The following is a 25,858-nucleotide window of genomic DNA, read 5'->3' as shown; positions in this document are numbered from 1 at the left end:
CGCCTCCACTGCTGACCCTAAGCAGATGATCAAGTTTAGGTCCAGTACAGGCGCATAGTCCCTTCTCCTCCCCTTCCCCTTTGTGGGTGTGAGGAGGGGAACACTAGAACACACAAACTTGGATTTGTGATGTCCTGGAAAATCCTTGTGAGGCATTGGATGTAACGTTTCCCAGGATCACTGTGTAAAAACTGAGTCAGAGCAGTGGGTCTTATTAGCTTGGTTTACACTAGCAACTTACGTTGGTATAACTACGTTGCTCAGGGGTGAAAAGTCCATTGACTTCAATATTGTGGTTGCTTCCTAGAAATCTCTTCCCTTTCCCCTGTCTGATAATAATTTCTATCTACTTCCACCGAGGAACCCCCATACTCTATTTTTGTCCCTTATTCATAATTATCAGTTTACTTAAAGCCTATGATGATAAATACAAAAATTAGGAAGTGGTTTTTAAGTAAAGATCATATGCAATAGAGAAACTGACCATTTTTGGGTTAATGACCATAATATATATTTATGTAACTACTATCATCTGGAATGATCAGAACGTTTTGTATAAACTACTGTACGTAAGAATACAAAAAAATCATTTCACTCATTATCACTCTGGTATGTAAAACAGTAGATGTTAATAGCACCTAACACGGTAAGGAAGAGAATAAAAAGAAATATCTTTTATCTATTTGAGTACTACAAACTCATGAACGCTTTAGATTTGCTGTGTAAATGCTTACAAAAACTGCATAGGACAGAGTACAGTCTTTTTTTTCTTAGCTATTTTTAATTTTATTTCTACAAGCCTGTAGTCATCTGCTTCTGCTAGTTGCTAACGGAGCAATTTTCAATTAACACTATATATAATTTGAATACTTCCGATTTTAAGAGGTATATGGTGACAAGGGTCTCGAGTTAAACAATTTTTTAGAATTACAACTGTGAATATCCACAAAACCAAGTTATATTACATGTGAATGTTTACTTGTAACGCGTTTAGTAGTCTCACAGTTGTGGTTCTTAAAATTTAAACACATATCCTAAGAATCTTGAAAATGTCCCATGATGTTTCATCCTGTCCTTTAGTTCACAGGCAATGGTGGTCTCAACTACACTTGTTTTGTCTACACTTCTGCCTACTTGTGAAATATTAAGTTTAATTATAAGACACACAAATATTTTGTAGTACTTGGACTTTTGAAAGGTATTTGTTTTAAAAGGTGGTATGAGGAGATGAATATGCTCTTAATGTGTAGGAAAATAGAAATAAATACTGAGTTTCCTAGGTTTCAGAGTGGTAGCTGTGTTAGTCTGTATCAGCAAAAACAACGAGGAGTCCTTGTGGCACTTCAGAGACTAACAAATTTATTTGGGCATAAGCTTTCGTGGGCTAAAACCCCCACCTGATGAAGTATGTGCCCACGAAAGCTTATGCCCAAATAAATTTGTTAGTCTCTAAAGTGCCACAAGGACTCCTCATTGTTTTTGAGTTCCCTAGGAATGCCTTCTTTAATGAGTAATTAGGTTTGCTTCATATGTGATTGTGAAGTGTCACGTAGGTAGCCATTCTGAAGGAATGAAGCAGGTTAACTTTTTTTAACAAAGCTTCTTGTCTGCACTACTGATAGCAGGTAGCCACTAAATACAAAATAGGTATTCCTCACTACGCAATTTCGGATATGATTACTTAGGGTTGAGGTAACTGCAGGATGGGGTGCAAATGATAACTCTAAAAGGAGGAGCACATCCTGTTGTGAAGTCTTTTTAACACAATTGTTGCTTTCTGTGATGAGCTGCTACTAAAACAAATTCTGTATTGCAAAAATAAATGTTCATAAACTGATTCAGTTGTGGGTTTTAATAGCTTGTAGATGGTTACTTTTTCCTGAGGTTCACAGTTCATGTATTGATGTTCCTTTTCAATTAATTTTATTACTGCCTGTATGGGTTCCTGGATTTCTTTTGCTTTAACATCTGCTTGTGAGTAATTATAGTAGATAATCTTTATTATGGAAATAAATAGAAATTACTAAAGACGTTTCAGAAACACTGTAGTCATTACATTTGGACAAAACAAAAGAAAGGAGGAATGGAAATTTAAAACCATACTGTCTACCTTTTGAAACTATGGCAGCTAAAAATGGACAAACTGGTTCTGCTTTCTTTTGTGTTGTAGCTATTGAAAAAAATAGGTCAGCAAATCCTGCTTTACTTTGGTTCTTGTTTTCCTCTTTCAAAGATGAGATTTCACAGATTAGCTTTAAGAACACAAACAGAATAGTTTTGGGTGAGTGGGAACAAATTCTCAGCGGGTAAAGGCCCAGGCCCAGATGAAACAATGTGTGCACAGAAGTACATGTGTGATTACCCAGGCAGTTACTGTGAGTATGCACACAAACCATTCAGTGACTTCAAAACAAAGAACCAAACTGAAGCCTTTTCAGGCTCCCATTCTGAAGAGAGTTAGTTTGGCCAGTACCTGTCCTGTGTGTATAGCTCAGGTAGGGAGCTCTTAGCCCTCCCGTTGTCTGCAGAGAACTGCCTCAGGGAGGGAGAGAAGAAATACCACCTCATGCCCAGCTCCTCTCAGAAGGGGCGGATGGGATTCTTGACCCACCTGCACGTTGTGCTTCATCGCCAGGGGAGCAGAGGTAATGTGGTGGTGCCCCTGACCACCAGGTCTCTTCACTATCCTTTATTATGGAGTTGGAGGTAGCACATGGAAAATGCCACATGCTCTACAGGCACAAGGAAGGAAGTCAGAGTCCCTGTCCCTAAGAGCATTCTGCTCTTGCCTGATCTTACTCTGATTTTCCACCCCACCAACCCTTGCTCTCTATCTTGCCTTGCCCTGCATGTTTTGTTTTGGGAGAAGCTTGTGAGGATCCTCATTGCTGCCACAATCCAAGAGTAGGCTCTTCTGGGGTAGGCAGCCACCCATCTCCTGGTGTGACAGCACCTTAAATACTCCTTCCATTCCTGCTGTTCCTTTTTGGGCACTATGTGAAGGCAGAGATTCTGGAGTTTTCCCTTAGCACAGTGCCGTGTGGAGTGTATATGTATATAGTGCTTAAAGTGACAGTGCAGGGAGACTGGGAAGAAGGTTTTCAATGGGCCTTCTGTTGCTGGATTTGGGGGGAAGGGTGTGTGTGTGGGGGAATGGTGGGCCTCCCACTCACTCCCAAACAAGATGTGAGTGAGAAGTGGGTAGCTTGCCTGCCCCCAGAAGATAATGGAGGCTGGTGAGAGTAGACCACCAGCCACTGCTTTTGACCTCAGATATGTCTGATGAGGTGGGGAGCCCAAGCCCTTTTGGGGTCTGGAAGGCATCTAGGGAGCAGAAAAGGATGAAGGGGAAATTGGTGGATGGACATCCTCACCTGTCCCCTTGTGGAAATAGCTAGGGGACTTGGATGGAGCCTATTCAATTATTGTTTTAGAATACTGGCTTGCACAAAATGTGAACTCATCTTTGTTAGTTTCAAAACAATATCATGAGAGGCTGCTTGAGAAACCTCAAATCCCAGGGAGTTCACCCTTGACGTTGTGTGAGGGAGGTAATAATTCCAGGGTCAAAGGAAACTAGAGATAGCTCAGGATGGCTGACCAGACACACAAATTGATATTTTAAGGCACTGAATATAATCCTAATCTCATTGATTTCAGTAAGGCCAGGATTACATCCACTTTGTATAGACTGCTTCATTTATGCCGGCCATATTATATACACGCAAGGCAGTGCATTTCATAGTTGGAGGTGGCTGAACCCACCCCCCATCCCCCCAAACGTTTTCTTGCTAGAAATGAATAAGGGGGCAGAGAGGGTCAAGAGCCACATGAGTCCTTTCAAGGTTAGTCACGCTAGCTGGGAAGAATGTTTGGTGTGCAAAATTTGGTGCAACAAATTGATCAGCTCAGCACACATCTGAATCTATCTGAAACGCTGTATGGATCCACTTAATGAAATATTAGACTGTCTTGGAAAATAAGGCTTCAGGGGGGAAGAAGCACTCTGTTCAGTAGCTCAGCAATATTATGAGAGGTGGCTGCTACCTGCAATATAAGTATCGTTCAGTAATAAATTGTTAGCTAAAAGAAAAGGAGTACTTGTGGCACCTTAGAGACTAACCAATTTATTTGAGCATAAGCTTTCGTGAGCTACAGCTCACTTCATCGGATGCATGAATACAGTATGCATCCGATGAAGTGAGCTGTAGCTCACAAAAGCTTATGCTCAAATAAATTGGTTAGTCTCTAAGATGCCACAAGTACTCCTTTTCTTTTTGCGAATACAGACTAACACGGCTGTTACTCTGAAAATTGTTAGCTGTTAGTTGGTTATATACTGAGCATTTTGTTCACTTTTGATTTTCACCAGGCTGAAGAGAGACAAGGGGTAAGAATTCTTGCTGCTTTGGAGGAACATCAGTTAAACTCCTGAATCATGTTATCACACCATAAATTGATTCTGCTCTTGTCTCAGCCAAACTTTCTGCTTTTGCATTGATAAACGAATTGATCTGCATGGTAAGTGTTCCATACCAATTTTCCCTGTGAAGTGGCTCACATTTTCCTATATTTCTTGCAGCTCATTTAAGATGAGTAAAGAGGCCTCTTTTCATTTCAGAAAATGACTTGCTGAGTATTGTCCTCAATTTCACGTTTCTGTTGGTCTGTCCATAACTTTTGCTACCCATGCTCTGCAGTGTAGTCAGTCTATTCTGTGACTGGTGAGTCCAGGCCCAGGCTTAAGAAAAATTTTGTGGTGACATGAAGCACTATAGATGGTTTTAATAAGTCTGAGAACAAATGGGATTGAATCTGTACCCAGCAGCCTGATTATAGTTTTACCTTTCCATTTGTTGCAACAGACCCCTCCGTCTTTGTAACGTGGAGACGCTACAGAGTTTCAGTGTTGGCTATTCTGACTTTGCCTACGCTAGAAGTGTTACAGTGGCGCAGCTATAGTGCATCTGGTGAAGACGCTCTATGCTGATGAGAGAGCGGGATAATTACTCCACCTGTCCAAGTGATGTTGGTGGGAAAGCGTCTCCCACCGATGTAGCGCTGGTGTGGACAGTTCTTAGGTCGCTGCCACTTGCCTTGCTCATGGAGGTGGTTTTTCCCACCCTGAATGACATAAGTTAGATCAACGTGATAGTGTAGACCTGCCCTGTGAGTGAAAATGTAGGCCAGTCAGGGATAATCAAACCTCCATACTGAGTGAGATACAAAGATTGCAGATTACCGAGACTGATGTTTTAAAATATGAAAAGAGACTAAAAGAATTTCCTTTTAAGAACTTAGGTGAGCATCCTACAAATGGAACCTTAAAAAAATCAGGAGAACTACACACACACACAAGGTCCCTCCTGCATGTGTTTACTGTGGCTCTATTTAGTGTGCTTGTTGCTGTGTCAATCCCAGGATATTAGAGAGCCAAGGTGGGTGAGGTGACCTCTTTTATTGGACACACTTCTGTTGGTGAGAGAGACGAGCTTTTGAGCCGCACAGAACCCTGAGACTATGTGCTGCCTACTTACGCTAAACAATCGTTCTATTTTGCATGCTGGCTGTGACTCCCGGAGTACCTTTCCCAGACTCAAAGAAGAGTTCTGTATGGCTCGAAAACTTGTCTCTCTCACCATCAGAAGTTGGTCTAATAAAAGATATAACCTCATCTCCCTTGACTCTCTAGTATGGCTCTAGTTGAAGCAAACTGGTTTCCATTAAAAATTTAGTCTGATGCTACTTGTATTGGTTCCCATTGTAGACTCGGAGCCGCCAATGTGATGTGGCCGTGAAAAAAGCGAATACGGTCTTGGGATTCATCAGGCGAGGTATTTCCAGTAGAGCTAAGGAGGTGTTAGTACCGTTGTACAAGGCACCGGGGAGACCTCATCTGGAATACTGTGTGCAATTCTGGTCTCCCATGTTTAAGAAGGATGAATTCAAACTAGAACAGGTACAGAGAAGGGCTACTAGGATGATCTGAGGAATGGAATACCTGTCTTATGAAAGGAGACTCAAAGAGCTTGGCTTGTTTAGCCTAACCAAAAGAAGGCTGAGGGGAGATATGATTGCTCTCTATGAATATACCAGAGGGATAAATACCAGGGAGGGAGGGGAATTATTTACGCTCAGTACCAATGTAGACACAAGAACAAATGGATATAAACTGGCCACCAGGAAGTTTAGACTTGAAATTAGAGGAAGGTTTCTAAACATCACAGGAGTGAAGTTCTGGAACAGCCTTCCAAGGGGAACAGTGGGGGCAAAAGACATATCTGGCTTCAAGACTAAGTTTGATAAATTTATGGAGGGGTGGTATGATGGGATAGCCTAATTTTGGCAATTAATTGATCTTTGACTATTAGTGGTAAATAGGCCCAATGGCCTGTGATGGGATGTTAGATGGGGTGGGATCTGAGTTACTACAGAGAATTCTTTCCTGGGTGTCTGGCTGGTGAGTCTTGCCCACATGCTCAGAGTTTAGCTGATCACCATATTTGGGGTTGGGAAGGAATTTTTCTCCAGGGCAGATTGGCAGAGGCCCTGGGTTTTTTTCACCTTCCTCTGCAGCGTGGGGCACTAGTCACTTGCTGGAGGATTCTCTGCACCTTGAAGTCTTTAAACCACTATTTAAGGACTTCAGTAGCTCAGACATAGGTTACGGGTTTGTTACAGGAGTGGGTGGGTGAGATTCTGTGGCCTGCATTGTGCAGGAGGTCAGACTAGACGCTCATAATGGTCCCTTCTGACCTTAAAGTCTATGATTCTATTAATCCTTCCCCCACTAACTTAGGGAGCAGGTTCTATGGATGTAGCAAGCTTTACTCTTCTGTTCTGGATTGGAAAGAATCTTGTAGCCTTGTAAAGGGAGTCTTTCTTTTCCTTTCATTATCTGTGCATCCATTATGTGCTATAATCTCAGTGGCCTAGTTTCTTTACTTGGCCTAAATTATCACCACACTAACTGGTGTATACAGCTGACTATAGAGCACACACAGGTCTTGGCCAAGTCGCTGTCACTGGTACTGTAAAGACTCTCTTGCACTGTTCTGTGGTGTGACTCCTAACCCTCCCTACTGTTTTGTTTTTTTTATACATATGTATTAACCTAGAGGTTAGTAACAAATTATTCCTGCTCCAGTCCAACCCATTTAAATACAGCTTTTCTATCAGCTGCTACTCTTGTGATGGAGGGATGGGACACGCTCAGCAACGTGGCTTCTTCTCAGTGGCCTGGTGGTCAGGATTTGGCATGTCAGCTGCAGTGGAGCTTGGGTTTGATTTACCATCAAACAGCCAGTGGTGCTGCTGGGAGGTTGGTTATTTGTGAATATTTTACTGTGACACAGGTCCCAGGTTCAAGTCTGCAGAACCATGGCTGGAAAAACGAAAGCTCTCAAATTGATGCTGATATACAAACATCTTTGGATGTATAAACAAGGGTGTAGTGAGTGGGTGTGGGGAGGTGATTTTACCTTTTCATGTGCCATTGGTGAGACCAATAAAGGAATACCGCATGCGCAGTTCTTAAAAAGGTGTTGAAAAACTGGAGAGGATAAAGAAAAGAGCCTCAAAAATGATTCAAGGACTGGAGAAAATGCCTTACGGTGTGGGGCTTAAAGAGTTCAAACAGTTTAGGTTATCAAACAGCAGATCGAGAGGTGACTTGATGACCGTGTATAAGAACTTTCACAGGGAGAAAATTCCGGGTACTAAATGGCTCTTTAAACTAGTGGAGAAAGACCAAACAAGAATGACTAGCTGGAAGCTGAAGCCAGGGAAATAAGTAAGGCACAGATTTTTAATAGTGAAGGTGTTGAACCATTGGAACAAACTATCCAGGGAAGTGTTGGATAATTGACCTGGATGCTTTCAAATAGAGACCGGATGCATTTCTAGAAGTTATACTTTAGCCAAACCCTAGTTATTGGGCTCAACAGAGTGGTAATGGGGTGAGATTTAATGACCTGTGATATACAGGAGGTCAGTCGAGATGATCTTATGGTCCCTTCTGTCCTTTAAAGTCTATGAAACTATAGGTGTAATTTACTAGACAACTGTGTGTGTATATGTGCATATGTGATAGGAGGATGCGCAAAGGAGGCAATTAGGCCTTTGATCAGCAAAGCACTTAAGCATCTGCTTAATTTCAAGCTTATGCTGAAGTCCCATTGAGTGGGAAAAGCTGTTTGTTTGTTTGTTTATTTCCTGGTTCAGTAAGTTTGAGAAAAGAATCATAAACTGAAAATATAGGAGGACTGATGAATTGCTCAGCAAAGAAACATAACCAGAACTTTGAAAATGTGGAGCATCCAGGTGGATTTTTTTTAATACTTTCCATTGGGCTTTAAGAGAGATTATTGTAAGTAGCCATGACATGATATGTAGGTAATTTCCTAGTGTCAGGGCTGAAATTGGGATGAATAATGCTAGGGCAACAACTCATTACTTTTAATTTCGTTGAGTGGAATCTAGTGTTTACTGTAATTATCTGTGCAAATTCCATATTTCTGAATGGGAGAAACCTCCCTCAAAATTTAGTGTGAAATACAAACCACTCTAACTAGAGTGGTACCTATAAAGGATTATGTATGAGTCATTACAGCAGGGTTTGTGTTGTATTTCCTCAGACACTAGAGTAATTACTGAAATTATTGTACAATAAACCTGTTTATTTTGATCGTGCTTTACAGCCCCATTCCACAATCTGGCTGCTCAGTAAAACTAATTTATCACCTGTACCTGTAGTGAGTGTGTATTAATAATGTTATTCATTCCATGCCAGCTATAGTGTTCTGAATCATCAAACTTATACTGGAAATTTTAACAGATCTCTGTTTGTAGAAAAGTTGACATAAGCTGCTTACCATTAGCAGAGAGAGAGAGAAAAATGTAAAAATGATAAACTTTTTCACAGTGTGTACAATCTCTGTCACGTTTGCTGTTCAGAGCACATTTTATCAAAGCATGTAACCTAACAGAATTTTTTTTAAAAAGGGGGTAGGGTGGGGTTTCGATGCACATGAATAAAAATAGTATCTGCTGTATGCTAGCAGGCATTAAAAACAACCAGGGCTATCTGTACTCAAGCTTCAGATCATAAACTGATCACTAGCAGTTCAGAACACATTGTGTGGGAAATTTCTGTCAGTTCCATTATAGGAATTGTCACCTTCACTGAGAAATACAGTATAAGCTATAGTTGGAGAAGGCATATTGGAGTAATTGTATATTGCATCTCTTCTAACAATTGCGAGACTCACAAATGCACTTATCTACTCTCTTGTGTTGAGAAAAATCTGTTACCGTATTTCAAAATATTTGGCCTGATAAATTGTCGTTCTTTGACAATACCAAAGGAGGGCAGGGGCAAGGCACAAGACTCAGGGCTGAATTACCCATTATCAGTTTATTCTCAAAACCAGTTGTGCTGTCATTATTTATTTGGTAGCTCAAGAAAAAGTAGATGTGCATTTACAGATTTATATTTATAGATTACGACTGTGAGAGAGTGAAATGTGGCATCGTGTGCATATATAAAAAAAATCACTTCCCTGCCCCCCTTCAGTTTGATTTTGAAAGATGCCTTCAAAACTACATCCACAGAATTTGCAAATGGACCAATGTGTATATGCAAATAAGTATCTGTGAGCTTACTAATTTAGAGGCTTTTTAAAACTTGTCCCTTATAGTAAACCAGGTTTTGACAATTACAGTTAATAAATGTAATTTGTTTTTTCGTAAAAATTACTTCCTTTCATTTGCAAAGTGTGTGTATAAATGTTGTTGTTTTATGATGTTTGATAGGAATCACTTTTTTTATTATTCACAACCATTCACAATCCAATATATTCTGTTCTTCTACCTTGTCCTCTTGTTTTGTAAGTAATGCAGATTTACAGAACATTGTGGGCAAGTGCTCAACGTGTTTGCCAATGGGAGTTTCATACTTGCTACAGTTGCAGGATTGAGCCTTCTGCTTTCACCTGAGGCTAATGTCTGGAAAATTCACTTGTTAATGGGGAACGTTCTAGAATTTCGTTATATTGGTGTAGTCTAAATCTTTTGGTATGGTTTAAAAATAGAAAAAAGCCCCGGCACCATCTCCAGTTGTAATCTGTCCACTGTGTCTGCGTGTGGTTAAACAGTTTGTCACTTGAAAGTAACTGATTTAAGTTGGCTTTTCAGCAAGTTTTCTTGCATCAGGCCATACCTTTTGGGAGAAAAGCCAAGATTAGAACACCATGGTGATGGTAATCTAACAGTAAGAAAGCTGTAATTATTTTATCAAGTCCTAATAAAACATTTTTTGAAATCCTGTTTCTCACACTTGACTGGCTCTTTTTAAAAAAGTCTCCCCTGTCATAGAATGAACTATATTCAAGCAGCTATTTGAAAATCATCAGTCATTACTAGTTAACAGTGTAACTTATCCCTTAATGTTCATTGTTACCTTAACATGGCTGTTGCCATAGAAATAGTATAAATTAGATGTGAAAGACCTTTTTTTTGGTTTCTGTTTTTAAACAAATCTGTGCTTTAAATATTAGTGTAGTAGGTTTTGGTTTTGACAGCTATACTTTGTTCCTATTTTATTTTTTTTTTCATATTTTTAAGGAGGTAAATTTAATTTAAAGAAAATTTAAGTTAGGGTTTTTTTATTAGGTTGCAAAAATCAATGGATTACCAACAAGATAGTGTGAATAAAAATGAAATTGTCTGTACGTGTTGGGCCATATCATACTGTCAGTTTTAGGCAGAAATTTCCATTGATTCAGGGAGCTCTCCTTAAAAACTGATAATCTAGTATGTCCTGTAGCTTTTAACAAGAAGAAACAAAGCTGCTTCAGTCTGAGTAAACTATTACATATTTAAGGTTCCAGGGAATTTTTCCTGAATAGGAATGCAGGATTGGGTCCTTCAATTAGCAAGAACTGAAATCAGTTCTTAGCACTGATCAGGAATATTTTAAAGTACTGATTTCAAATGACCACCACTCTTATATTGAGTAGTTGCTTCCTCTACGAGCTGTTAAATCTATTCTAATGGGACTGCGAGAGGAGTAAGAAATCACTTGTAAGCGTGGCAAAATCCAGCCCAAAGGGACTGTGCGTTTTACTTATTTGTGCTCTTTCTGCTATTTAAGTGAAGGTACTGTGATTTATGCACACATCTTTAAATCCATGTTATGCAGACTTGTAAAATGGGGAAACTCTCTGCAAAGAAATCATGGTAGTGTTTTGGAAAGTAAGTAATCTGATCCTTGGAAAGACCCATTTTGTTAGTTTTGTGTGGGAAGAAATAATTTGGGGTACAGAGGCGAATTTCAGACATTGTTTTGGCTTTAAACAGCCAGTTTTTAAACATGAATAGATTATGTTCCTCATTTTTTAGTATGACCAATACATGATTCTGTTATATAGTTAATATCCTTTTGTAACTGAATATCAAAGTCAAATATATTAGCCTATCAAATATTAAATATGCAAGAGTAGTATTCTACTGCACTGTTCAATTTATTCTGCCTATTTCAATCTCAGAAGAATTCTGCATGTCTGTATGTGCAGTCAGTTTCAAAATTAAGCTTTTATTAGAGGTGGGCAGGGCGGGGGGAGCAAACTTCTACATAGCGTTGGTCACTTCTCTTGCCATTTTTGATTGCTTGGACCATCTTCCCCTACCATTCGCAATTGCATAATGTGCCTGTGGCATCTGCAGCAATTGCTCATGTGGGAATGTAACATTAGAAAAGTATTAAATATATTTTTAGCTTCTTTTAAGTGTTTCAATGGCTAGAAAAAGGTGAGCCAGCACCATATGTCCAGCTTTAGCAAGTGCTCCATGGATCGTTTGAGACCCACTGCTTTAGAGTTTGTATGTTATGTTAAATAGAAAGTAATAAATGTTGCAGGACTGTTATGCCTAATTCTCATGGCCAAGGAATATTTTTTATCCCCTTGTTAAAGGTCATTTACAGTGAGGCTTTCTCAGAAAAAAAATCCATCCACTTAACTGAAGCCTTATTTCTAATCATGCTTTCTCTCCACAGAGTTTATCCCATGAAAAAGCACCCGAAGGGAATTGCTGACAGCTTGTGGAAGGGAGTTACAGTGATTGTAGCAAAATAAAACCTCGACAGCAGCAGCACAAGTATCAATCTAGCTAGAAAAAACTTGCATGGAGCTGTTGAAGAGTAGGATGTGGCTCTGCAGAGGAGGACTCTTCCCTTTCGTTTATATTGAGATCTGAACTTTATGCTCATGAGGAGACGCGCAAGTGCAGAATGTGAGTCACTCAGTGTGGTCAAGCAAGTCAGAACCAAGGGCTACCTTAGAAGACAGAAGTGCTCTTGAAAGAAGGATAGATCTATCTTTGCTTTGTTGTCATCACTGGGAACTGAGAGAGAAGTCAAAGCCAAACTGGAATAAAATGCCAGCTAAGGGCAAATACTTCTTTAATGAAAATGAAGACTGCAAGATAACAGATCCACTTTATGAGAAGTATCGCTACACGAGCCAGCAGCATCCGATTCTTCTCCTGCTGCTCTTCATTGCAATTACTTTCTGTAGTACGCTAATTATAATATTCTTTGTCATGCATGTGAGTATAACCAGGGTTCTTAGTTTGTACTGTACATTGTGTGAGGTCAGAAGGAACTTGTATCAAACTTCACAGAAACTCACTGGGCACATGTTTCATTGGGCTTGAATAGTGTAACCCTTACTTCAGGTTAGTGGTAGCTGTGTCCATGGGAGTACCAGCGTTTTGTGTGTGTGTAAATTCTAACTTCAGATTCAAGAATATGAATGTTTTTAAAAGTACAGCAAACTAAAATGTGAAATAACAGATGGGTTCCCTGGTTATGATTTCTAGTGATTGATTTTGTAGGTGGCAGTTTTTAGAGTTTAATTGTTTGGAAAAAAACTATTATGGAAATTCTTTTGGGATGGAAACAGTAAAATTGTTAAGTTAGCTGGGAGTGAGATCACTTTGCTATGTGGTAGATCCAAGTTTATGGAATTACTGCTTGTGGGGGGTTAGGAAAAATACATTGTGCCAAAAACTATATGTGAACAGGCTACCAGAATCATTTGCTGGCTAATTAACTAAATAGATGTAGGGTTTGGAAAGAGTGTCTGCTTTTCTTAAATAGAACCAAAGAGTCAAATTCACAGGTAGTAAAAAGGAAAAGATGGGTGATAAAAGGGCTGGTAAATCTCCCTGTCACTTTTTAACACTCCTCTTCAAGTGCAGGTTGAATCAGGTCTTCAGAACTGAGGACCTAGACAGCGTACCCATGATTTGTTGTTCTTCTAGAGGGAAGTTTGTTGAATTTTTCCAATCATACTCTCCCTCCCTTCTTGTTCTTACAAATAACAGTAGTAATGACTTAACAATTTTCTTTAATTTTAACATAATTTAATAGAAAAACTATGCTCTGTAAGTATTAGATATTAATAAAAAATGTTGGTGTAATGGATGGCATTCCCCAATATTAGCAGGTGAAAGTACAGAAATAAATTGGGGTGTTTTTTCTTTTAGTTTTAATAGGGATTTTTCTGTTCCTAGGATTTGAAAACCTGCATGGTCCCACATATAAAATGACAGAAAGGACATCTGCATAAACATTGCTGTAGGAATAGCTTTTCATCTCTAATGTAATATGGTGACATCATAGTGGCATGAGTGACATTAGACACACAATTCGGTTTTGCACTTATTAAAAGGAAAGTACAGTACTAATATAACACTTTTGTTCTGCTTTTAGCAGGGACCACGTCATCATCTTGCTTTCATTATTACAGTATGTACTGCTCTTGTAATATTTGCAGTCATGTACTTGCTTGTATGCATTGAATCCTTATTTCGGAGATGGCTGAAATTATTTGGGATTTTGATTTGGATCTGCTTCCTGACCATAGGATATGTGTCAGTTTTTGGAAGGGGAGATAGCTCTTCAGTCTATGCATGGGAACAGGTATGTACTTCCAGTTTGATGCACTTACATTTAGAAGTGGTAATCAGTATATATTTATTCTTAAAATTGCAATTCTATAATATTTATTTAATTCGTTTTAAGTTTACTTCTTCCCCAAACCAGTTATATTGGATTACAGGATAACACTTTTTGTTAAAGTCTGTCTGTCCCTGATCCTGCAAAGACTTATGTGCATTCACATTGGCTTCACTGGGACTACTTCACACAGTGTGTGTAAAATTAAGCATATGCCGAAGTCTTTGTAAGCTCTTGGCCTTATGCTTTTAATTTAAATTACCCTAATAAAAATGTTTTACTTGTCATGAATGTACCTTAAAAGTAAATTATTTCTTCCATAATTCTCAGTGTTTTGATTCTCAGGGTGCTGATTGGGGTCCTGACTACAAAGTGGTGTTCAAGTAATTTAAAAAAAAACAACCCCTTTCTAGCTGGGTGTGCTGAATGAAAGTGTTGTAAAATCCAGTAGAGAGGGTGAAGTGAACAATAAGAACTAATGACCCATCCGGGCATTGCGGGGTGCGGCTGGAGTTGATGACTTGGTGTCTGCGACCAGAAAACTGACAATTTTATGAAGCCAAAAAGTCATAACCTGTAGGAAACTCCTCCTAAGCTCTGATAACATAAGCAGAGCAGGTTTTTTTTTTTTTTAAGAAATGAAAAATGACTTTTTATCTAATGATACTGACCCTTCCCACCCGCCCGTCCTTTTCTGAATAATGAAAAGTAGAAATGATCTACTAGACCATCAGAATGTGATTTCCATTATGACTGATGTCCAGCCCAATGATATGTTGACTGCAGAATTCAGCTACTGCAGCTGTACAAGAGTTAAAGGTAGCAGCATGTATACCAGGGGTGGGCAAACTTTTTGGCCTGAGGGCCACGTCGGGGTTGCAAAACTTTATGGAAGGTCGGGTAGGGAAGGCTGTGCCCCCCAAACAGCCTAGACCCCACCCCCTATCCGCTCCTCCCACTTCCCGCCTCCTGACTGCCCCCCTCAGGACCCATCCAACCACCCACGCCCCCACTCCTTGTCTCCTGACCGCCCCCTCCCGGGACCCTACCCCCTATCCAATCCCCCTGCTCCCAGTCCCCTGACTGCCCTGACCCCTATCCAGGACCGGCAGGCTAGAGCTCTGGCGGTGTGGCGAGGTGAGGTGATGCTGTGGTGGAGGGGGGAACAGCTGGGGAGGGGCCAGGGGTAGCCTCCCCAGCTGGGAGCTCGGGGCTGGGCAGGACAGTCCGGCGGGCTGGATGTGGCCTGCGGGCCGTAGTTTGCCCTCAAAATCATTCTACTTAGTAGTGAAATTTTAATACAAAATTTGTGGGGGGGGGGAAATCTCATCTTAGACATGGGGGAAATTATTTTAATTGTTCAGGGTTGTTGGGTTTTTTTGCTCCTGTAACTAAACAGGGGTCTGGCTTTGCTTCTTTAAATGCTGCAAGACATAATGTGGGTTGATACCTTTGACTTTTTTTTTTCTTTTTTCAATGTGAAGACCATATTATAAGAGGTCAGCTGGAACAGGAATTTTCTGCCTTTCACCTTCCGATGTGACTTTAAGTAGTATCTTTGGTCACAAGTGAAGCTTGTGTGTTTCCTTATCTGGTCTTCGTTTGTCCATGTTACAAAACCATCATATGGTATTTAGAATTTGCCATGAGTGAGAATCTCCCCAAAGGAGGCTGATGTCTGGAAACCACAGAAAGCTGGGGTTGAAGTGAAGCAGGAGAGCTGAGTGGGTAGTCTTGCAGTGTGTCTGTCACAGTACTTGACTCAAGTATTATGAGGCCCCATATATAGGTACCACAGGCTACAACAGAAATCCATAAATATGGATTTAATGATAGACTTTAATAGTGCCTTCTGAGCCATTATGCTTTAGCAGGCCAATGGACATTTGTAAACTCTTTAACTGTGCCTTCAAATGTATGTTTATATGCAGTAGTGATTACTCTGTTGTATCAGCTCCATGAAGGATTATTTGATTTTCGGGTCAATAAAATATCAAGCAAATAAACACACGTAAGCTGTTTTGGTATTAACATTATAATAAGAACTTAAAGCACTTGGGAAGTTTGAAATTGAAGGAGGTGGCTCCATCCTTGCTTTGTACTGTTCTTGATACATAATTCAGATGTAAGTTATGTCATATGATGTCTGCAGTATATCTGCAGCTTTACCAAAGGAGAATGAGACAAATTAAGGGTCAAGTGTTCTCTTTAAGCAACTGGTTTGGCTACATTTGTATTATAACTTTATCCAGTTTCCTCAAAGCTTTTATGAACACTACATTCCTTGTGATTTTAACTGTTCCATTGAAATGCCAGTGCTAGAGGATGCAGCCTGAAGAAAAGTCAGAATGCTTATGTTTTCCCCCTTGCTCTGGCACCTAATAACAGATTTGCCCTTTTTCTCTTTAAAGGTGCCATTCTTCCTGTTCATAATCTTCACAGTTTACACCATGTTACCCTTTGGGATGAGAGATGCTGTCATCATCAGCATCCTTTCTGCAGTGTCCCATATTGTAGCCCTAAGCATTACAGTGACACGAAATCCTAACTCAGGCCAACAAGCCATTACATTTCAGGTAAGGAAATGCTATTTGTTAGAATATTCAAATGTCATAGGCAGCATTTCCAGTAGAACTGGGCACAAACCGCAAAGTTCAGCTATGGATGCAAGCTTCTACTTAGTTCAAGGGTTTGGGTCCACCTCGTACACACCTCGTCTTTGATCATAGACCCTTGGGAGATAGGAAAAGTACAACTTTACGTGTAGTTTAGTTGCTTTCATTCCATGGTTTTAGAAAGTATGCTGCAGCCTTCAGGGAGGATTTTACATTTGAAAAAAAAATCACTCAAGTTACTTGAGTGTATTTAGTAGCAGAACAAGTCTATCAAATGAAATCCCTTTTTGAATGAATGAAATATTTTTATTAGTGACTGGAACAAATGCACTGGCATCCCCTAAAACTGAATGCTGTACCTTTTTTGTGATAAAATTGTATCTAGATCAGTGGTTCTCAAACTGTGGGTCGGGACCCCAAAGTGGGTCACAACCCTGTTTTAATGGGGTTGCCGGGGTGGCTTTAGATTTGCTGGGGCAGAAGCTGAAGCCTGAGCCCCACTGCTGAGGGCTGAAGCCCAGGTTACAGGTTACCTGGGGCTGAAGCTCTTGGGTGTTGGCTTTGTCCCCCAGCCCGAGGTGGTGAGGCTTGGGCTTTGGCGCTGTTCCCTGGGTGGCAGGCCACTCCTGGGGTCATGTAGTAATTTTTGTTGTCAGAAGGGGGTCGTGGAGCAATGAAGTTTGAGAACCCCCGATCTAGATCACTCTGAAAAAATGTGGAGTTCGAGAATCACTGTATTCATGTCCTCATTTTGCACACTTCTCCAAAAGGAAATAGCAATTTGTTGAATAAACGTGTGACATATATTAGTCACATTGCTTAATATACTACTGGAAGTCACTCTGATACCATGGTGATGAACACAGTATAAGAACAGTAGAATAGAATATTAGCACTCAATACTACATGTGATTGGCTGTATAGTATAGAATACAATAGTATAGTAAGTGGCACCATTTGACTAAAAGACACAAGATAGACCTGTAGCCAAAAGGCAGAACTGTGATGTCAAAAACTGAAGAAAATTTTGGTAAGTTTCATTCTGCAAATTACTTTTTGTGTTTTTTATAAAGATAACTCGTGAAATTCTAGAATTTCCCGAGATATTTTCCATGAGAGAGCTAACCCATATAACAAATTAATATGAGAAGCAGTAAATTAGCAGATGAAATAAGTATGTAGTAGTAAATATAAACAAGATATCAGATTATCCTCAAGTAATCTAATGTAGTTATAACATGGACATCTGTGATTTGCAGCTGTCTTTTTGTAGATCTTCTTTTAAGAACAATCTTTTTGTTTGCAGTCTGCCTTGGCTATGCTTATCAGTTTTTCCCTGTGATCTTATCTCTTACAGCTGCAATATGTTTTCATGCATCATGTGTTTTGATTATGTTTTAATTTTCACAAACAAACATTGTTATAGTCCCTCCCCCCCACCTCCATTGCTACTTTATGCATATTTTCCTTTTTGCCCCTTTTAATTTAATTTAAACTTGATTAGCACAGTCCAATGCTAGCAGCTTTGTTAGGATTCTAAGCACATCATCCTTGTTTCATTATTGCATTTAAAACTAATTAGATTTTCTATTGCCTCTCACAGCAGGGGGAAACATTAATTATTGGCAGAATGTCCTACTGCTATAACCTTTTGGCTATTTCATTGTCAGGGGGACATACCATTTGAGTTTAGCACAGTCATCCTCTATTGAAAGATAAATTAAGTCTTTACGGGGCTGCCATTTAGGATATTTTCAGTTACTAAGGGAAGGGATGATCTGTTCCTTCTAAAGGAAAAGTTTTTTGATTGGTATTTATTGTATTTCCCCCGTCCCCCCCACTCATGAAACACGTGAGCCTGGTGGGGATTTTGCACGAGTGAGGGGGAGTGTAGTTCAGACAAAAAGGCATTTTGGAAATTGACAAGCTCTTTTCGCTTAGAGCCAACAGTCATTTTACATGTCTTAGGGAACTATATGGGAAAACACTTACTACAGTTTCCTTCAATTTATTTGCCTTGTGGATGACGTGTGCTTTAGATATCAGGCTTGTTTACAAGAACATGCGTCACATATTGTTAAACTGAATTGATTATTAAAAATATATTTCTTTCCATTTGTACTTTATACGGTTAAATCACTATGTCAGTAATACTAGTGGCCTTCATTCAAGGACTTGAAGTGAATATAACTAATTTGGGGGCACCCTTATCAAACAGTGAAAACCCCTATTAGTGTACTCCTTCCCGGCCACTTTCTTTCTATTCCAAAGCCAGGAATCTACTGTCCTGTCACAGTTTTGGAACAAAGGTACTGAAATGCAGCCCTGCAGCTGCACATGATCACTCTACTGTAATTAAAGAGAATGTAAAACACAAACCTGAATTTGTTTCAACGTACTCAGAAACAAGCCAGCGCTTAGCACCGCTCCTTTCCCTCGCCAGGAGGAGCAGAAATCTTTTATAGTGTATTTTTGATTAAGTGCCAGAATAAAAAGTGGGTGTATGCATGTGTCTGTTTTGGAAAGTGAGGGAAAAGATGTGTGTTCCCTAAACTGCTGGGTTGGTGGGGTGGAAGAGGTAACAATCTGACAGTTCCTAACAGCATATGGTATGTACCAGCCCCACCTTGTCGGTGAGTTTCCACAATCATTTGGCAGGCGCCACCTCCAATCTATCCTTCCACTTTGAAAAAAAGATAAATAGCGAGAATAAGGAGGGCAAGCGCTGTGATTCAGGCTCTCTGAATATTTTATACATGCATGTCATGTCTCAGTAAATGAGGTAACTCATGACAACCTTATTTCCTTCCCGGACAAATGCTTGTGGTAGAGTGAGGTCACTGCTCTTTCTAACATTTGATACTCATTCCATTGTTAGCAGCAGATCTGTTTTCAATACACTAATCACAGTCCAGAGCAGCCCCTGTATATTAAAAGCTCCCACAGTAATGGAATCAGAGTCTAATCTAAATGACTTCACTAACTGTACTTGGCATATGTTTTCAGAAGTGGTAGTGATTTCAGGTGGCTCAGGCCCTGTCTACACTTGAAATGCTGCAGCATCACTGCAGTGCTTCCTGGAACTCCGTAAATCCAGGCTATTTCAGAGCAGGGATCGAAGGGCATTGGAGAGGCCCAGAACTCAGCCTGCCAGCTGCCTCTTCTCTATTATTTCAAGGGGAGTTTAGTGGCCCTGCAAACTGCAACTGTGGCAGTGTTCATAGGGAGAGAGAGGATCTCACCCTTGAATAATTCCCTGGCCAGCATCTGCTGCAAGCCTTGTAGCTTTCCCATGTTGTAGCAAAATAAAATAGACATGATTGATCCTGTGGCTTCTGCCCACACTTTTCTGAATAGCAGCAGTGAAAATTTACCAAACTTTTGTTAATTTCACAACCCTTAAAGGCTAGACAATTTAAAAAAAACAAACCAAGATGCTTGCGTTCTGCAAAAATTATTGGTTTAGCCCTATGCTTCTGTTGCAAGCATGGAGTTTGGGGGGAACGTTTCCCACTTGTCATTGGCTAATGGATTTTTTTCAAGTCCAATCGGTTGGATTGTACCTGTCCAAGAGTCAAGTGTGGTCCAGTTTCAACCTTATAGCTTGCCATCAAGAGGATTTGTCTGTTAGCTCCTATTGTTGGTTCAGTATCCTCCTAGATAGGCCAGTTGCTCTTTGATCTTTAGATGTTACAATTAAAAGTGTAATTGCCTTTTTCTTGAGTCATGATACCTATTAATTCTTCATCAAAATGCATCCTCTTGACATGGTTAATTTTCTTTTATTAGTTATTAAATCATGCCCCTGTCAAACAGGGTCACTTGACCTTCAGATATTTTGCCAAAATAAACTTACCTATGATTTCCTTTATTTTTTCCTGGTACCTTCTGTTCAGGTAAACATGTAATTTTAAATTACTACCGCTCTGGTATTGCTAAATGAGTTCAGATAACACCTGTCCCAGAAAGGGCTTGTTCACATGCAAATAAAGTCCATGCTGGGAGACCGTGAAGAGTTCTTAGTTTATAGATTGGAATAGGATACAAAATTAGATAAATACATATACTGAAAGGATTAAACCTGCTATAAGCTGTCACATGAGCTTTGGTTACTTAGGGCACAGTTACACTAGAGAGTTTACCGATGCAGCTGTGCTGCTGTAAGCTCTCTGATGTAGCTGCTCTAAACTGACAGGAGAGAGCTTTCCCATCGGCTTAGCTACTCCAGCCCCCACAAGCGCCAGTAGCTGCTGGTGGGAGAAGCTCTCCTGCTGGCATAGTGCTGTCCACACCGGCGCTGATGTCGTCGTAACTTATGTCGCTCAGGGGGGTGATTTATTCTCCCCCCATAGCGACATAAATTATGCTGACATAAGTTGGAGTGTAGACCTAGGTGAAGGCATATTCTGGTATTGTGAGACTGATTCATTTGAGATGAAGAAATCAAGGCACGCATTTTCAGACTTGTACATCTAAGTGTATGACTGGACAGAGAGCCAGTAGCACCTTTGTGCCCTTCCCCCCATATCTCTCCCTCCTAAACACCATGAACAAACATGCTGTGTTGGATCAAAACTTGCCTGCTTCCTGAGGTTTGGCTTTATTAACCAGGTAGCTCCGGGGGTTTTGGGGGGTGTTGTGAGGGCTATAGTCACCTCAAAATGTCCCTTAGATCTTCTGTAGCCACCCTGTAGCAGCTGCCGCTCTCCCGCTGCCCATCTCTGAAGGCAGAGCAGAGAGAGGTGGCTGCTGGCCTGGCGCCCAGCTCCAGCAGCAGAGGAGAAGAAAGCCTGGGCGGGAGGCTGGGATGCCTGAAAGCACCCCTGGCCCATGTCTCTGCCCACTGGGCAGGCGGAGGGTCTAGTGTTCCCCACAATGGCCCAGACTGACCTGCTCCAGCCCGGACTCCTGGGCCCTGCCCCCAGCGGTCGCTGCTCCCTGAGGGCTCTGTGGCTCCAGAACTGGGTCCCCCTGCCTGGGTAGCTCTTGCTGGCTGCGAGCAGACAGTGCCCCACACTGCTCGGCCATGGGGTGGGACCACAGAGGGGGCAGAGCCATGGAGAAGGGAGGGGCCTCATGGCAAGGGGGGAGCAGACCACTCAATTTTCTGATCCACCTGAGCGCCCCGCCCCTCCCCCCCTGGAAGTGGCTGACGCCACTCCTGGGGTAACTCAAAATATAAAAACAAACTGTAGCCCAATCCCTGCCCCCCAAGACTTGGCTGTTGTTCCAAGGGTTCCTTTCAGACCCAGACCCTAGATTCATCTCTCAAAAAGGCGACTTCCACTTCTCATCAATCCACGCTGGAGTTAATGAGCCACGGCTGTTACAAGGAGTCAGCAGCATTAGTCTCTCCTTGTTTGAACGCTTACCAGGGTGCATTCACAGAAGAACGCAGCTAGTCTGAACAGTTTCTGGTGTGTCCATGTCTGATGAACACATACATCAGGATGGTAACTTGCATGTGTATACATGCATGTACTTTTGGCAGAGGTATGTGCCCATGGAGTTTGCTGTGCCTAAAACAGAGTCATAGTTGACAGCCAGAAGGGACCATCAGATCATCTAGTCTGACCTCCTGTATATCACAGGTCAAAGCACTACCCAGCACTTGCACGCTAAACCCAGCAACGGAAATGAGACCAAAGTATTACAGCCCGCAGGAGACTAGACTAGTATGTGCCACAGGGAGAGAATAGGAGTGACTGAGGTGTGCTGAGGCCGCTGCAATGTCACGAAAATGATTGAGATACACCCAGATCATGCTGGCAAGTGACCTGCACCCACATACAATGGGAAGACCAAGACACTGCAAGGTTACTACTGCCCGTCTGATCTCGGGTAAATTCCTTCCCAACCCCACATATGGGGAACAGTTAAACCCTGAGCATGTGAGCAAGAACCTGAGCGTGTGAGCAAGAGCCGGCCATGCAGCCGAGAGAGAGAATGCTTGGTGCCACCTCGGAGCCCGGGCTCATTCTGCCTTATATCCCATCTCCAGTCAGGGCCATTGTTGATGCTTTAGAAGAAAGAGACCACCCTCCCGCCCCCCCGCCGAGTGCATTGTGGGTATAGGGAAATCCCTGCCTGATCCTTGCAGTAGTTAGCTGAAAACTTGAAGCATGAGCTTTTAGGAATATAAGATATAAACTGGAAGTGATCCCTAGGGCTGCCTGCCCCCTACTATTCTGAGCAACCTTGTCATACAATTGAACTCATAAATTTGTCCAGCTCTCTTACAACTAATGAAGTTAGCCTCCAAGCTGTTCCAGAACCTCTCACCTCTGATGATTAGAAACCTTCTTCTAATTTCCAGCCTGAATTTGTTCATACTAGTTTGCTTCTCTGCTAACTTTGCCCTTTGGCTTAAATAGCTCTTCACCCTCCCTGGTGTTGACCCCTGTGATGTACTTAGAGTAATCACATCCCCGTGTCAGCCATCTTTTTGTGAGGTTAAAGAAGATATACTCTTTCAGTCTCCTCTCATAAAATAGGCCCTCCATTCCCCTGACCATCCTAGGAGCTCTTCTCTGCATTTGTCCAGCCTTTAACATGGGTGACCAGAATTGTACACATTCTAGTATTCTAAATGAAGTCTTATCAGTGCCTCGTACAATGGCATTAATACCTCTCTCTCTACTGGAAATGCCTCGCCTGATACATCCTAGGATCAGAGATGCCTTTTTCACAGCTGCATCATATTGGGAACACGTGCCCCAGTGGCAGGCACATGTCTGCAAACATGGGCCTTAACTTATGTGACTGAATCCCTCTTGTGTTTTAACGGACTAACATGAATGAGTTAAATAGAAGTACTCATGTTATTGAGTTAGCGTGTATTTAACACATGCAAGTTGGCTAACACAAAGTTTGGTGGTGGTTTGAAAAAGCTTGTGTGAAAGGATGGGAAAAACTTGAGCTTTTTCTTATGTTCTGGACAAAAACATTTTAAGTTTCTTCAGTATAGAATATGAATCAAATTCTTCTGCGGCACTTTTCTTCTCTTGCAGTTACTTGCCAATGCTGTAATTTTTCTTTGTGGTAACCTGATGGGTGCATTTCACAAGCATCGGATGCAAGATGCTTCATGGGATTTGTACAGATACACTTTAAAGTGCATTCAAGTCCGAATGAAACTGAAGATTGAAAAGAGGCAACAAGTGAGTAAAAGCCTCTATTACATGAGTTATGTGTTTTCTTTTGGGTGATGTGTGTCTTTTTTTTCTAAGTTTGTGACTGATGCATACTGAAAGGCGTGGTCCAATCTCTATGAAAACCACCTAATGTCAAAAACAACCATGCCACTGACAATAGAGAGGGGGAAATTAAAGGGAGAAAGCTGCTTTGTGTGTGGTTTGTCTTAGTCCAAAAACGTAGAAAAAATGACAAATCTGTACATACTAGACGTAGTATTTGAAACCAGAAGTTGATTATCAATCATTTACCTATTTTCCTAAAATAATAAACTGTAAAATAATCTCACACAATTCAGAAGAAAAGTAATTCTTAGTCTTCAGATTTGTATTGATGAGAAACCTTTTTAATTAAATTCAGCAACGATCCTGCCTTCTTTATGCAGATGTTGGATGTTTGAAATTCTGTAGTCTTATTCTTTCTTGGAAGAGCACTTGAAGATGTTCTTCTTCTTCTGCTAATGCAGAGACGATAGAAATCTATTTTTAAAGTAGCCAACCAAGTAAACAATTTTGCAGTATTATGTAAAATAAATACACTGAAAACATCTTGTGAGTGCCAAATAATTACTTGCTTTGCATTGATAGAAGTGAGTAACATTAAACACTATGAAACTTTGACATTCATACTGATGTAAGATGTAATTTTGTATAATTCAGTCGTAAACTAGCATTGATGGCTAGTTACTGTAAAGCTCTAACAGCAAGAGCAACCCCTTATGATAGGCAGAGAATTTTTTTTTCTATCTGGGTTTGGTGTTTTTCTACCTTGATCAGCTGCTCTAAAGGCTCTTTCGTTCCTACCTCTGTGTGCCCATTTTACTTACCCAGACTCAGCTGTTGCAGTCTCCTCTGGCTACTTCACCAAGCAAAGACCATTATTGCCAGACTGTTAGTCTTATACACAGCACGCTTTCTTTTCCCCTCTTGTAGGCTGCTTAACAATGTTTTTGTGTTTGTTGCATATACAGTGAGGCCAATCCTGAAAACATTGATCCAAGGAGGGCTCACTGCTGACTCGTTTTTAACAAACACACCCAAGTGGGTTTTTTTTGCAAACAGTGTTTCAGGATAAAATGAGGTTTCGAAATTGCAGATAGGGGAAGAAGAAGAAAACCTTTTGAAATTTTATAGCAATGGTTGGATTGTTGGGGTGTTTCTTTAAATGTGTGTGGGAACAAATGATCTAGAAACACGGGTTTTCCCCTTGGGGGTTGCAACCGTTATCTTGAGGTCACAACTATCCTGCCTTTCCCATATTGCTAAGTGGAAGGAAAGGTCCCAGTATGGAAAAGGTTGAGAACTGCTGATCTAGAGCAGTGGTCTCCAAACCGGGGTGCGCGGCAGCAGGAGTGCCACTGGACGGCACTCTGCCGTTCTTTTTCTTCGGCGGCAGCTCTGCACGTCCACGGCTGGTGTTCCCCTCTGGCGGCGTGCCTGGGGCAGGTCTTCCGGTCTTCTTCCATCAGCGGTGCGCCTGCAGCAGGTCTTCCGGTCTTCACCCCAGGGGAGCGCGAGCCAAAAAGTTTGGAGACCACTGATCTAGAGTGCTGCATGTGTATGGTGATCTCAGCTCATAAACTGTGAGCTAAAAGGAGAAGGCTGAAAAGACAGAATTGGCTGAATTGGAAAGAAGACACCACATTACTAATGTCCAGTCTGCCCTTTATTGCCTATCTTACCAGATGAGATGACAAAGCCCTAAAAAAAAAAAAATCTTGCTATAAATGCTAATTTTTTTTTTCACAGATAGCTAGGGAAGCATCTAATCAGCTTCCACTAGTATCGAGCTTTCTGTAACCCACTTGACTGAACCTGCTGTGGTAACTTGCCCTTTTCTTTTCTTTTTTTTGTCCTGGTGCCCTACTTGTAGTTTTGCAGCCTACATGTAGTTTTCCTTGCCCCCTACATTGTTTGTCAGATTCCCCACTTTCCATTTTCCTTGCCCCACCAACCAGGAAGATGTGAGAAGGTCAATTTAATTTCTGAACAAATGACATCGACCGGTAAAGTAACATTATCTCACATTA

General features: G+C 41.1%; 1 protein-coding gene across 1 annotated transcript in view; it reads left to right on the top strand.

Moving 5' to 3' along the window:
- Positions 1-25,858, top strand: part of ADCY7 (adenylate cyclase 7) — a 111,107-nt gene that overhangs the window by 40,840 nt on the left and 44,409 nt on the right. The window contains exons 2-6 of the mRNA XM_084644679.1: positions 4,373-4,521; positions 12,056-12,606; positions 13,775-13,984; positions 16,432-16,596; positions 23,646-23,795. Coding sequence (XP_084500805.1) covers positions 12,436-12,606; positions 13,775-13,984; positions 16,432-16,596; positions 23,646-23,795 — 696 coding nt within the window. The 5' untranslated portion in view covers positions 4,373-4,521; positions 12,056-12,435. The remainder of the gene's footprint in view (positions 1-4,372; positions 4,522-12,055; positions 12,607-13,774; positions 13,985-16,431; positions 16,597-23,645; positions 23,796-25,858) is intronic.

Source organism: Lepidochelys olivacea (genome assembly GCF_965140295.1).
Source record: "Lepidochelys olivacea isolate rLepOli2 genome assembly, chromosome: 12".
Lineage (NCBI taxonomy): Eukaryota > Metazoa > Chordata > Testudines > Cheloniidae > Lepidochelys > Lepidochelys olivacea.
Note: the sequence above shows the minus strand (reverse complement) of the source record. Positions and strands in the feature narration are given on the sequence as shown.